The sequence below is a fragment of the Sarcophilus harrisii genome, chromosome 3, assembly GCF_902635505.1.
Source record: "Sarcophilus harrisii chromosome 3, mSarHar1.11, whole genome shotgun sequence".
In the NCBI taxonomy this organism is placed as follows: Eukaryota; Metazoa; Chordata; class Mammalia; order Dasyuromorphia; family Dasyuridae; genus Sarcophilus; species Sarcophilus harrisii.
Genome location: NC_045428.1, coordinates 232,187,130 through 232,200,733, shown reverse-complemented (window position 1 = coordinate 232,200,733; position 13,604 = coordinate 232,187,130). Strand labels below are relative to the sequence as shown.

The 13,604-nt window shown below is 33.2% G+C and overlaps 1 protein-coding gene across 1 annotated transcript in view; it reads left to right on the top strand.

Moving 5' to 3' along the window:
* Nucleotides 1-13,604, top strand: part of BACE2 (beta-secretase 2) — an 83,624-nt gene that overhangs the window by 17,759 nt on the left and 52,261 nt on the right. The window contains exon 2 of the mRNA XM_031959190.1: nt 8,093-8,181. Within this exon, the coding sequence (XP_031815050.1) occupies nt 8,093-8,181 (89 nt within the window). The remainder of the gene's footprint in view (nt 1-8,092; nt 8,182-13,604) is intronic.

Here is a 13,604-nt window from a genome sequence, read left to right as displayed (position 1 = left end):
AATCACTGGAAGTCTAACCTAGTTTTCCCTTTTAATACAGTATTTTGCCTTAATGCTGCAATTAGCAAATGGCTTTCAGTAGGCTTTATTGCCAAATTAAATAGGAAAAGTAGAGGAAGAAAAGAGTAATGGAACAAATGAATAGTCTGCATTTACTTTTAAACCAGGTGGTAGATGTATGTAGTAGCTCATTAGATTGTTAAATTGTTCTTAATGCTTTTGCTAATTGTTCCTGCGCCCTAAGATCTAATTTCATTTGAGAGTGTCTGTTTAAGAAAAGGATTGAGCAAAAGGATAGGAGGGAGTTATGAAAGCTTCTCCATCACATCTGGGGAATTTTGTATTGTATAAAACCTGAACGGCAGACTGTCAGTGAAATTCAGTGATTCTTAATAATTAATATTTTTCATTCCTCTTATCTCTTAACTTCTCTGTCATACTTTGGTTCACTCGTTCCTCACCTCTATTTATAATCATTAGTTTCTTTTAAAGATCAGCTCATGTGTTTCTGATTTGAGATTTTATCCCTAAACCCCAAGCTGTTAGTGTTTCCCTCAGCACTAATTACTGGGAATTTATTATGCAACTGTCTTTATATAATTAAATACACATTATCTTCTTTTATAAAATGTACACCTTATTTATATGTCTCTACAATATAAATATTTATATTGATGAGAATAGTTTAAATTCACAATGCAGCATTGTACAGTGTGGCTGTTACTTTGGACAATGTTTTCCTGGTTCTGCTTATTTCATATATATCCGTTAATGTAGGTCTTTCCAGGTTTTTCAGAAAACCTGCTCATTTCTTTTAACACAATATTCTATCATAATCTATAGCACAACTTCAGCCAATCCCCAAAGATTGAGCATCTCCTCTATTTCTACTTCTTTGCCACCACAAAAAGAGCTGCTACAAATATTTCTGGACATAGGTACTTTTCCTTTTTAAAAAGATGTTTTAGGGATATAGATCTAGTAATAGTATTGCTGAAGCAAAGGATATAGACAGTTTTGTAGCACTTTGTGGATGATTCCAAATTGTTCTTCATAATGATTGGATCCATTTCACAAGTCTACCAATGCGCATTAGTTTCCCAGTTTTCCTATATCCCTTCTACCACGTGCTGTTTCCCTTTTTGGTCCTGGTAGCCAATCTGATAGATGTGAGCTAGAACCTCAGAGTTCTTTTAAAACTTCTTTTCTCTAATCATGACTTTAAAGCATTTTGTCATATGACTGTTGATAGCTTTGATTTTTTTCTTCTGAAAACTGCCTGTTCACATTCTTTAATCATTTATCAAATGAAAAATTACTTGCATTTTTATAAATTCAACTCGGTTTTCTATATATTTGAGAAACAAGGTCTTTATCACAATTTTCTCATAAAATTCCCCCCCCCCCCCGTTTTTCTGCTTTCCTTCTGTTTTTGGATGCATTGGATTTGTTTCTACAGATTTTTTTTTAATTTAATGTAATCAAAATTATCTATTTTACATTCTCTAATGCTCTCTATCTCATTAGTCATAATTTCTTCCCTTATTCTTAGATCTTACAAGTAAAATATTCCATGTTCCACCAACTTGCTTATCTAAATAATGTAGTCATATTGACCTTATCTTGGTATATGGAATGAAGTTTTAGTCCATCCCTAGTTTTTGCCAAATTTCTTTCCAGTCTTCCCAGCATTTTTTGTTAGTGTATTTGATCCCCAAAGTTTAGATCTTTACATGTATCAAACAATAGAATACTATGGGCATTTGTTACTATGTATTATGTACCTAATCTATTCCGTTGATGTTATGAGCCAGAATTTGAAACAAAGTGATAACTCAATGTAATTTATAGAAACAATGCTTGTGTTTGCAGCTTTAAGAGTTTACACATTAGAGCTCACACATTGGAGTTCACAAGTATGGGTGATACAGAAAGTTAACTTTGTAACTTTGTGAATTCACACCTCCAATAATCCCACTTTGGAAGGAGGAGTCAACCTTTGAGTTTACACCTCTAAAAGAGCATAAAAAGAGCTGAGTTCAGTAAGGAGGAGTCAGTTGAAAAAGATTGAAAGCCAGAAGTCAGTGAGTTCAGGAGATTGACAAGCTAGAGACTGCAGTCGGACAGAACAAAGGATTCGGAGAACCAAGATTCAAAAGTTGCTGGAGATGACAAAGGACAAGCTGCAAGAGCTCTTGGAACCAAGCAGACAGATAGGCCTCTAAGAAAACTAACTGGGCTATTTTGGAAGAGACAATAAAAGACTGTACTTAAATCCCTGGCTGTGTTTGAGATGAATTTTACTCTGAACTGAAACTAAGACTGCCTCCAGAAGCCCTCCAAGAAACCTGCTCCCAAACAATAAACTGGGAAAACATTTTTTACAGTCAAAGGTTCTGATAAAGGCCTCATTTCCAAAATATATAGAGAATTAATTCTAATTTATAAGAAATCAATCCATTCTCCAATTGATAAATGGTCAAAGGATATGAACAGACAATTCTCAGATGAAGAAATTGAAACTATTTCTAGTCACTTGAAAATATGCTCCAAATCATTAATAATCAGAGAAATGCAAATTAAGACAACACTGAGATACCACTACACACCTGTCAGATTGGCTAGAATGACAGGGAAAGATAACATGGAATGTTGGAGGGGATGTGGGAAAACAGGGACACTAATACATTGTTGGTGGAATTGTGAATACATCCAGCCATTCTGGAGAGCAATTTGGAACTATGCTCAAAAAGTTATCAAACTGTGCATACCCTTTGATCCAGCAGTGTTTTTGCTGGACTTATACCCCAAAGAGATACTAAAGAAGGGAAAGGGATCTGTATGTGCCAAAATGTTTGTGGCAGCCCTGTTTGTAGTGGCTAGAAGCTGGAAAATGAATGGATGCCCATCAATTGGAGAATGGTTGAGTAAACTGTGGTATATGAATGTTATGGAATATTTTTGTTCTGTAAGAAATGACCAGCAGGATGAATACAGAGAGGATTGGAGAGATTTACATGAACTGATGCTAAGTGAAATGAGCCAGAACCAAGAGATCGTTATATACCTCAACAACGATACTGTATGAGGATGTATTCTGATGGAAGTGGATTTCTTTGACAAAGAGAAGATCTAACTCAGTTTCAATTGATCAAGGATGGACAGAAGCAGCTATACCCAAAGAAAAAACACTGGGAATTGAATGTAAACTGCTTGCATTTTTGTCTTTCTTCCCAGGTTATTTTTACCTTCTAAATCCAATTCTTCCTGTGCAACAAGAGAACTGTTCAATTCCTCACACCTATATAGTATCTAGGATACACTGTGATATATTTAACTTGTATAGGACTGCTTGCCATCTGGGGGAGGGGGTAAAGGGAGGGAGGGGAAAAGTCGGAACAGAAGTGAGTGCAAGGGATAATGTTGTAAAAAAAATTACCCAGACATGGGCTCTATCAATAAAAAGTTATAATAATAATAATAATTAAAAAATAGAATAAAAATAAAAAAAATAAGAAACCTGCTCCCAAAGAACAATCATATTTTAGAAAAAGAAGAGAACCCCACACATTGATCCATCATACTATTTCTTAGCCAGGATGAGATTATTTTTATAATTAAATCTTTATAAAATGGTTTAAGATCTGTTTGATACTGCTGGGCCATCTTCCTTCAATTGTTGTTATTGTTCATTCTCTTGATTGTTCTTAATTATTGGTAATTTGATTAGTAGGATACTGAATAAGTAAATTAATTTAGGTAGAATTATCATTTGTATTATATTGGTTCAGCTTTCTCATGAGCAATGAATATTTTCCCAAGTTCTTACATCTGACTTTATTTGTATAAAGTATTTTATAATTGTGTTCACATAATTCCTGGGTTTGTCTTGGCAGATAGACTACCAAGGATTTTATATTGTCTAATATTATATTAAATGAAATTTCTTTCTATATCTTTCTGCTGAGTTTTGTTGATAGGCTTATAGAAATATTAATGATGTTTGGAGGTATATTTCATGGAAGCATTAGTTTTGTTACCCAATTCTAATTTTTAAGCAATTTTCTTTGATGATCTTTTTACCTTTCCATTTGGCCAATTTTGTTTTTAAGGAATGCTTTTCTTCAGTGAATTTTTGTACTTCTTTTTCCATTTTTAACGTCAAGAAGACTCATTCTTGAGTTGAAACCTGGGCTTAGAAACTTATTAGTTATATGACCCTGGACCTCAATTACCTCATCTGCAAAATGAACTGGAGAAGGAAATGGCAGACCATTTTAATATTTTTGTGTAGGTTAAAACCCCAATGGGGTCACAAAGAGTCTAACACATCTGAAGTATTTTAACTCCCTTGCCTAGCTATTAACCTTTTTCCCAAAAATTTTCTTGTAATAATCTTATTTTTTCCCCAATCTCTCTCTCTCTCTCTCTCTCCCTCCCTCCCTCCCTCCCTCTCTTTGTCTGTCTCTCTGTCTCTCTCTTTGGATTTTTAAATTCTTTTTTGAATTCTAATATGTAATTGGCTGAGCTAGAGTTGATGCACTGAGGTCCCAAGCACGTGAAGCTAAATAGTAATTGGGCTATACTCTATTAATATATATGATTGGATAAAGAATGGCCCCGCCCACTCTCTGTGCAAGTCCTGATGTGTTATATAGGAAATGACGATTTTGGTGGGTGGAGTCAGAGAGACAGGAAGAGAGGCAGAGAGAGATTGGGCCTGGGTTCTATGCTGGTAGCTGCTGGTCCTGTGGCTGCTGGTCTAGCTAGCTTCTTGACTCAGCTGCACACATTGCTATCCCTGATTCCCTTCCACCTCCGATCTTTCTTCACTGAGAATAAGGATTGACGATTTTCCCCTAACCTGAATTCCTGACTCTGGCTGATTTTAAAATACGCGGTCTTCACACTAATAGGAATTCTTTTTTTGTGATTTGTGACCAGTTCACATTTTTTCTTTGAAGCTTTGCATGTACTTATTTTGATTTCATTTTCTTTTGAGTTTATATTTTATTCTTCTTTGTTACCATCATTATTTTGTATGATCGGTATTTTGGTTTTGTTTTGTTTCGTTGTTTGTGTTTTTGATGTTTGCTCATTTTTCAAACTATTTCTTCACTTACAACTTTACATTAAAATTGAGCTCTGTTCCTTGGCACTTTTAACTTCAGACTTTTTTTTTGCTTTTAACAGCTAATTCTTGGAGTCTTTAAATATTAAATCCTTCTAAGGTGGTATTATCTAAGGAGAGGTGCTTTCCTAATTTGTGCTCTGTTCTGTGTGCTCTAGAACTATAATCAGGGCCCCAACACCTCTGAAGCAGCAAGCATTAGTGAACCAATACTCCTCTTAGCTCTGGCATTCAGACCTACACCTAATTATGAAAAATGAGACAGAGTTCTCAGTACTAGCAAATAATCCCCTGTAATCTCCTGAAAATTGTCTAACTTCCAAGGCAGACTTTCCTGCCAATCTCCTAAATTGCTCTGGGTTAGAAAATTGATTCACCCATATCTTTTGTTGGCTCTGCCACTCCAGAATTGAATGTTGAGGTGTTAATTTAAGATTGTTTGAAGGAAATCTTTGTAGATCTCAAATTAGTCTTTGCCTTCACTCCATCGAAATGGTTCTGCCTATTTCTCAATTGCCTTCCATTATATAGATGACTATAATTCATCAATGGGATGAGGCATTATAAAAGGGTTCCTTCATGGTATGATGTAAATATTGTGGGTGGAATTGTATACCAAGAAAAGAATATCAGGAATGTCTGCATAGAAAATTACTCCTAGCTACCAGGGCTAACATGACCACTATAGAAGAATGTTTGCTACAGTTATGTCTGATTATGCGTGACATAGTGTAGGTGCAGAATGTCATCTGAATAGCAATTTTTTGTGTGGATGTAGAGTGGGTTGTGATTTTCATGCAGTTTTTTGTGCTTTGTTTTATATGTATTTGCCATCTATATATGATAAATATTTATGAGAGTGACACATTCAATACTAACAATGATATAGAGAGGAAGATTTCTAAAATTCAGATTATTGAATTTAGTGATTAGAAAATATACTTGTTTTTAAAATGTATAATTGGTGTTTTTAAAAGACAATCCCTCATGTGAGACATGTTGACAACAATAACAAAGTCTTTAAGCTCATAATCTAAATTTTTTTTATGTCAACAATGAATGTATTGTATGTTTGATGTTATTTTAGATTGCATATGTGTTGGGCAGAAAAAATATCCTTTTTGTAATATTGACATCTGTTTGTTAATACAAAATTCCATTTGAGACACCATTCACATTTGTCTCCCTGATTTAATCCTGACATCAGCAATATGCTTTTACACATTCTTAAACTTTATGCAAAGCATATGAAGTATCTTGTGTTAAGACTAAGAACTTTCTTTTCTCAGAATATAAATCCAATCAAGTATTCCTTAGTATTGAGATCTAAAAGTCATGAGAGGAAGAATTTATTGGAGGATGGATCTTTATTACAAAGTAGAATTCTCATACAGATACAGTTTTTCACAAGTCAGTTTGAAGTTTTCCATTTTGTTTTTGTAAAGTATCCACGCTTAAAGAGTATGTTAACTCATTCATTATACTGATATAAAGTCTAAGTTAATACAAGAAAACCTGGTATGGAATATTAATAAAAACAAATTACTTGAAAAGGGTCAGAGATATTTAGGAAACCTCTGTAGGAACTATACCACTGCCATAATTAATTTCCTACCATTAATTTATATAAATCTTTGCTCTAACCCTCTAATAGCTCATTTACATCTTCATGACTTTACTCATACTCTTTTCCCATTCTGACACATTTTTTTCCGTCCTGTCTAAATTCTGTCCTTTCCTCAAAGTTCTGCTCAACTTCATGTCTGCTTCCTCAGTGATTTCCTAATTTGAACATCCATAAACTTATCCATATTCCTTTAATGCACAGTCTTGTGTTGTTGTTTTTAATGTGTATGTGTGTGTGTGTGTGTGTGTGTGTGTGTGTGTGTGTGTATGTGTATGTACCTTTTCTCTCTGGCTAAAGTTTAAGCTCCTTGGAGGCAGAGTTTGAGTCTCCTGTGACCTAACACAAGTCTAAATAGTCAATTTGATTAATTACACCTAGAAATGATCGGTTTTCCCATTCCAGTTAGAAAACTGACATTCAAAGAAGAAAACAAACCTGAGTGATATTGCTAACAGGTCACATATTTGTGAATTGTGATATTTTTGGCAAGTCCCTACGCCTTTAATAGGGAACTACTAATTGTCAATTCAAGGCAGTTATCATATCCTGTATTAGGAGAAATAGGCAGAAAGTTTAAACATGCAGGTAAAGGGCTATAGGGAGAAATATATGCATTCAATGTTTTTTTTAGGGGGTGGATTTTGGTTTTGGTTTTTGATATTGATTATTTAAAAGGCATAATTAACTTGCTATTATGTGTATACTTGTATATTAGATCATTGTGTAGATAATCTCAAGGTTCTCTTCATAATTAGATTCTATTTTTCTTTAGTTTTTGTTTTTTAGTTTAATTTTTAAATTTCTTAGTTACACCTACATGACAAGTTAGTTTAAAAAGGAAAAAGAGGTTAGATTCAGTTTAATAAGTGGTAACTTAAAATAATTATTTAAGTGTATTTCAATATTTTAAATTATGTGGGGTAAATTTATTTTTCAAGTTGATACTCATCTTTACTAACTAAAAAAAAAAAACCTGAAAACTTAAAAACCCATTTATGTTCTTGTTCAGTAGATTTTCAGTTCTGTTCAGCTCTTCATGACCTTATTTGGAGTTTTCTTGGCAAAGATACTGGAGTGTTGGTCATTTCTTTTTCCAGCTCATTTTATAGATGAGAAACTGAAACAGAGTTAAGTGCCTTGTCCAGGGCCATATAGGTAGTAGCTATCTGAAGCTGGATTTGAATTCAGGAAAAGAAGTCTTCCTGGCTCCGTGCTTGTCATTCTATCCATTTACCACTTTAGGGATATAGACCTTGCTCAATTAAATCTAACAAAAATAAGTCAATGATTTCTCTCCTTTTTTCTTTTCTTTTCTCTTTTTTTTTTCTTTGTAGCTCCAAATTCTTGTTGATACTGGAAGCAGTAACTTTGCTGTGGCAGGTGTCCCTGATCCACATACAACTTCATACTTTGACATTGAGAAGTAAGTATAGAATATAAGATTTGAAGTTAAGTTGGATTTTTATGTGCTGATTGAAATGGCATTTCAAAAAGTCTTGGATGAATTATCCTGCTGTTTTTGTAGAAAAGGAATAAGATTAATTCAAAAAGTATTTTTTTTTTTTGGTTTTAACCTTCATAATTACATCTGAGATAATACTTTCTATAAGACAAGGCAGTATAAATGTGCCATACTTTAAGAAAACAAGAAGTCTTAAGTTCAAATCCAGCTTCAGACATATACTAGCTATGTAACCCTGGTCAAATCATTTAACTTCTGTTTTCCTCAGTTTCCTCATCTGAAAAATAAGGATAATAATAACTTTTATTTCCCAGGATTGTTATGAGGATCAAATGAGATAATAATTGTAAAATGCTTAGAGCAGTACCTGGCCCAAAATAAACATTATTTAAATGTTAGGTGTTTATTATTGTTGTCATTGTTGTAATTATGAAGGCGAGAGTGAGGACACTGGTATTGTCACAGGCTGAGCATCCAGATGCCTGGGAGGATGGTGTTATCCTTTAAAATAATTACGAAGGATAGAACAGGAAAGAGTTTGTAGGTAAATATAAGTTCACTTTTAGACATGATGAATTTAAGATACCCAAGGCACATTAAGTTTAAGATGCCCAATAGGCAGTTGAAGATATAAAACTGGAACTTATAAAAGAATTTGTGGTTGACTAAACTAATCTGAGAATCCTATTCAAAGAGATAATTGAAATCATGGGAACTGATGAGATGATTAGGTTTAGACCAACATCTTACTATATATTCCATTTTTTTAAAAATGGAGAATGAGTGAGACTTCTCCAAGATTCTAGAACTCACAAACAGAACCTGGTATTCCCAAAATCTATACAACAAGGCAACAGCTTAGAGTTGAACTAAGAATTCTGGAGAAATTTGATAAGCCAGTTCACAGTCATTTATTACATACTATATGCTAGGCCTTGTGCTAAATCCCCTTGAATAAAGAAAAAACAAAAATCATCTTTCCCTTCAATATTACAATCTAGTGTTAAACACTATATATGTGAATTGGTATATACAGGATAAGTACAGAATAAATGAAAAGTAGTCTTAGCAGAAAAGTCATTAGTAGCTTGGGGGTCTGGGAAAGGCCTTTCACAAGAGGTAATACTACAGAGAATCTTTTTAAAATCTAAGATTTGGAGATTAGGAATAGAAGCAATCCAGGAATGGAATTAAACCTTTCAGTCTCTGAATGATTTTTTTTGGTTTGGGATAGTAGAATCTGATCTGAATAGACACAGATATTTCAAGTTCTTATTCTTATATTTTCTTCAGAATAATAAACAATCCTAAGATTAACTCACCTTAATTTAATTGAATGAACTTTTAAATACATATTCACTCATAATCTAACATGTGGTGAGAAATCACTTTAAAATGGCTAGAAATTATATTTTTGTTATTAACAAAGGTATCTGCAATTTCAAATATCTCTAATTGTTCTTTAGGATTTGTTAGCTGAAAATAACTTGAAGCCAACCTGCAATTCTCATCACTAAAATTAATTAATATGAAAAGCATGGCAAGGCTTTGGCAAAGTACCTTTTGCCAAGATGTATGGTGATGAATAATAAATAATAAATGTATTCATTGAACTGCTAGGAAATAGGAAGCAAATGGTCAAAACTGTTTATACCTATTTTATGATTTTCATTTTTTGAAGCATTTCATAAATTATCCAGAAAATTGTGAACACAAGTAGAACTAGTTCTTCCACATCAGCAGGCTTTGCTAGTATTGAGACCAAGAGGCTATCTAGAATTACTATCATCATGCCTATTCCATTTCATCACTTAACCCAAATTGTAGCGAGGCAATCTGTAGTAGATTTCTTTTAATGATCTAGTAGTTGTTTCAAATGACTGTTAGCCTAACTGTTCAGACAAGAAAAAAGATATTATTAAAAAATACTTGTTAGCCAGACTGTAATAGGCAGTTGTACAAATAGCTCATAGAGATGATAGATCGGAATAAATATCTGGGAAAGGCACTGTGAATGGACAATGAATTGGGTTTAGGATTGAGTAAAAGAGAAATTGGAAAGCTGCACATTACTAACTTAGGGTACTGCCCCTTTCACATTTGAGTAGTTTGGTTGTTGTAAAAGAAAAAAAAATTAACTTTTGAATAAAGAAAAAGAATTAAATCAACTTGTGAAAATGTAAGGTATTCTCCCTTTTGCTTGTAAACAATTTGGTTATTTAAAAAAAAAAGCAAAAAAAAAAAACCCTAAAATTATTAAATTCAAATTTGTAAATATACTTTTTCAAGTAAAAGTTGTTAGTCATAATTTTAGGAAGACCAAATAGAAAACTTAGGGGACCTATTTCAGACCAGAGAAATGACTGAGGCTACATATCATTTGCATTTTAACTTTCTTTTAAAATTTTGATAAAATTAAAGTTCACAAATTGGCAGACTAAATAACTATTTAGAGACTATGAAATAACTGAGAACTGTTTAATTTCATAACTAACAGTGAGATGAATTTTGTGTGTGTTATCTCATAAAAGCAAAAGTGAGTCACTAAGAACCAGGAGGCTTAGATTTGAGCCATTCAACCCAGAAAAGAGATAATAGGATTACATAAAAAGACAATAAGAGATGAATCAGAAGATGTTAGAAGGAGCATTTCAGCTGCTGGGTCTTTGAATTTTGTTGTTGTTGTTCAGTCATTTTCAGTAATGCCCAATTCTTCATGATACCATTTGGGATTTTCTTGGCAAAGATATTGATGTGATTTGCCATTTTCTTCTCCAGATGATGTTACAGATGAAGAAACTGAGGCAAACAGGTGAAGTGACTTGTCCAGGGTCATTAGTGTCTGAGGACAGCTTTGAACTCAGGATGTTGAAGCTTTATAATTGTAGGCCCAGCATTCTATCTACTTCACTATCTACTGTTTGAATAGAGAAGGAAAAGTCTGTGCAATTGTTTCTCAGACACTAGAGCTGAATGGCAACTCAGACAGAATCCAGTTGAGTAAAGAGCTAATTTGCCAAAGGATATACAACCTGAGGAGTTCTAAAAGGATTTTCATTACAATAGTGTGACACTATAATCCTTTCTAAAGTATAATAATGAATTAAAAGAACTTGTCACTGTTTCAAAGTAAAAAAAGGCTAAATTTCCCCAAGAAGACATTCATGAGGTCCCAAAGAGGAACACAAAGTAGAGAAGCAGTTTCGTGTAGTGCCAACAATTGATGTGAGTACTGGACAAAGCAATGAGTGAAATAAATATAAATGGGGCCAGGCAAGTTCAAGCATGCATCTTGAACTGACTTTTATTTCTTACAGATTCCCTTTTATATCCACTGTAAGCATATTTTTCTTTGTTATACATTACACAAGTGCCAGAAAACCACAGAAAGTATAAGGCTGTGACATTTCCTTATTTTATTAGTCAAGGTTCATCTTGATATTTGTTTTCATTTTTTAAACCATCCTATCTCAAAAATATACTCACACTGTCTTTAAAAAATCTGAAGAAACTCAGATATGAATTATCAGCTGGGAAACTGGCCTTGCCAAGTCTTCCAAAGTCCTCCAAGTGACCTCATCTTGCTTCAGTCTTCCAAAGGATTTACAGCTGGTTTCTACCCTCCTTCCTACCCTCCATGTTCCAACCAAAACTGTTTTCTTGCTTTTCCTCACAAATGAAACTACCTCTCCTATCTCCAAGTTTCTGAATTGTCTTTCTTAAATTCTGTGGATGCATCTTGTTAGAATCCCTTGTTTTCTTCAAAACTCAACTTAAACACTATTTGCTAGATGAAAGCTTTCTTGATTTCCCAGTTATTAGTGCCTCTCCCCTCAAATAATCTTTATTTATTCACTTGTTTATTTTAAAATATTATACATTACCAACAGATAGTTATAAATTGTATTTATTTTCAATAGTGAAAAAAAATTTATCTTCTCTACTTCCTACTTCCCAAACTACTTCCTCCCAATGAAAAAGAAAGCCCTATTAACATATGCCCAAAACAAAACAAAATCTTACATTAGTGAAATAAAAAAAAGACATAACAAAATCATATCTTACACAATGATCTGAGTCCATACCCTCTCTGTCCAGAGGTAAATAATGTCTCGTTATTAGTTCTCTGTTATCAGTTCTTAAGTTTTACAAAGTCTTTATAATATTGTTTCTATATTACAAATTGCTCTTCAGTTTCTGCTCACTTAAATTGCCCTTCTACAAATTCTACCTCAAAAACCCATATTTGTCTCCTCTAAGACCAACTCAGAATAAGTTTAATCTTTCTTCCATATAAAAGCACTTCAGATGCTTATGAAAACAGCAATCTTCTTCCCCTATCTTCTATTCCATAAGATAAACATCATCACTATTCTTCCCTTTCCACCCATACTCTTTCTTCAACCTATCTTCTAATGGAAAGCTTTTCAGCCTTACATCTTCTTCTGAAAATATTGTAACTTATTTACACTTTCCTAAAATGTAGTGACTATACTGAAAAGAATATTCTAGAAAGTATCTGATCATGGCATAATGGATATTTTGTACCTCTCTTAATGCAGTACAGTATATCATTTATTAGCCTTTTTTCTTAATGTCATGTTGTGAACTTATATAAACTTGTAGCCTACTAAAAATTCCAAAATTTAAAAATAAAAAGCATATAGCCCTACCTCTTCCATCTTGTACATCTTATTTTAACCCAAGAATTTACATTTATGCCTATTATAAGTTAATAATTATTTTATTATATTTGACCCGGTGTTTCAGTTTGTCAAAATTATTTGGGATTTTGGCTTTATTCCAACATACTAGTTGTCTCCTCTAGCTTAATGTCATCCACATATTTGAAAATGATGTCATCCTAAAAACCATTACATTGAATTCCCAATCCCTATATTTATGCCCACCTGCATTTTTGATTTCCTTCACAAGCTAATTGTACAATATTTCAGAGTCTGATTCTTTTTGTACAGCAAAATAATGGTTTGGTCATATATATTTATTGTGTATCTAATTTATATTTTAATATATTTAACATCTACTGGTCATCCTGCCATCTGGGGGAGGGGGTGAGGGGGTGAGAGGTGAAAAATTGGAACAAGAGGTTTGGCAATTGTTAATGCTGTAAAGTTACCCATGCATATAACCTGTAAATAAAAGGCTATTAAAAAAAAAAAAAATGATGTCATCAAATAGATTTAGAGTGCACTAAATGCCTCCCTCTGAATTGAGTTGATATTTACCTGTTTGTGACTATTGAGATTAGCTCTTCATCCAGTTTTGAATTCCTTTGTTTATTTTCTAACTCATACCACTCAATCTTTTCCACAGAAGATTAAAAAACTACTGAAATCTTTAATGACATTTTGGGAAGCTAAATC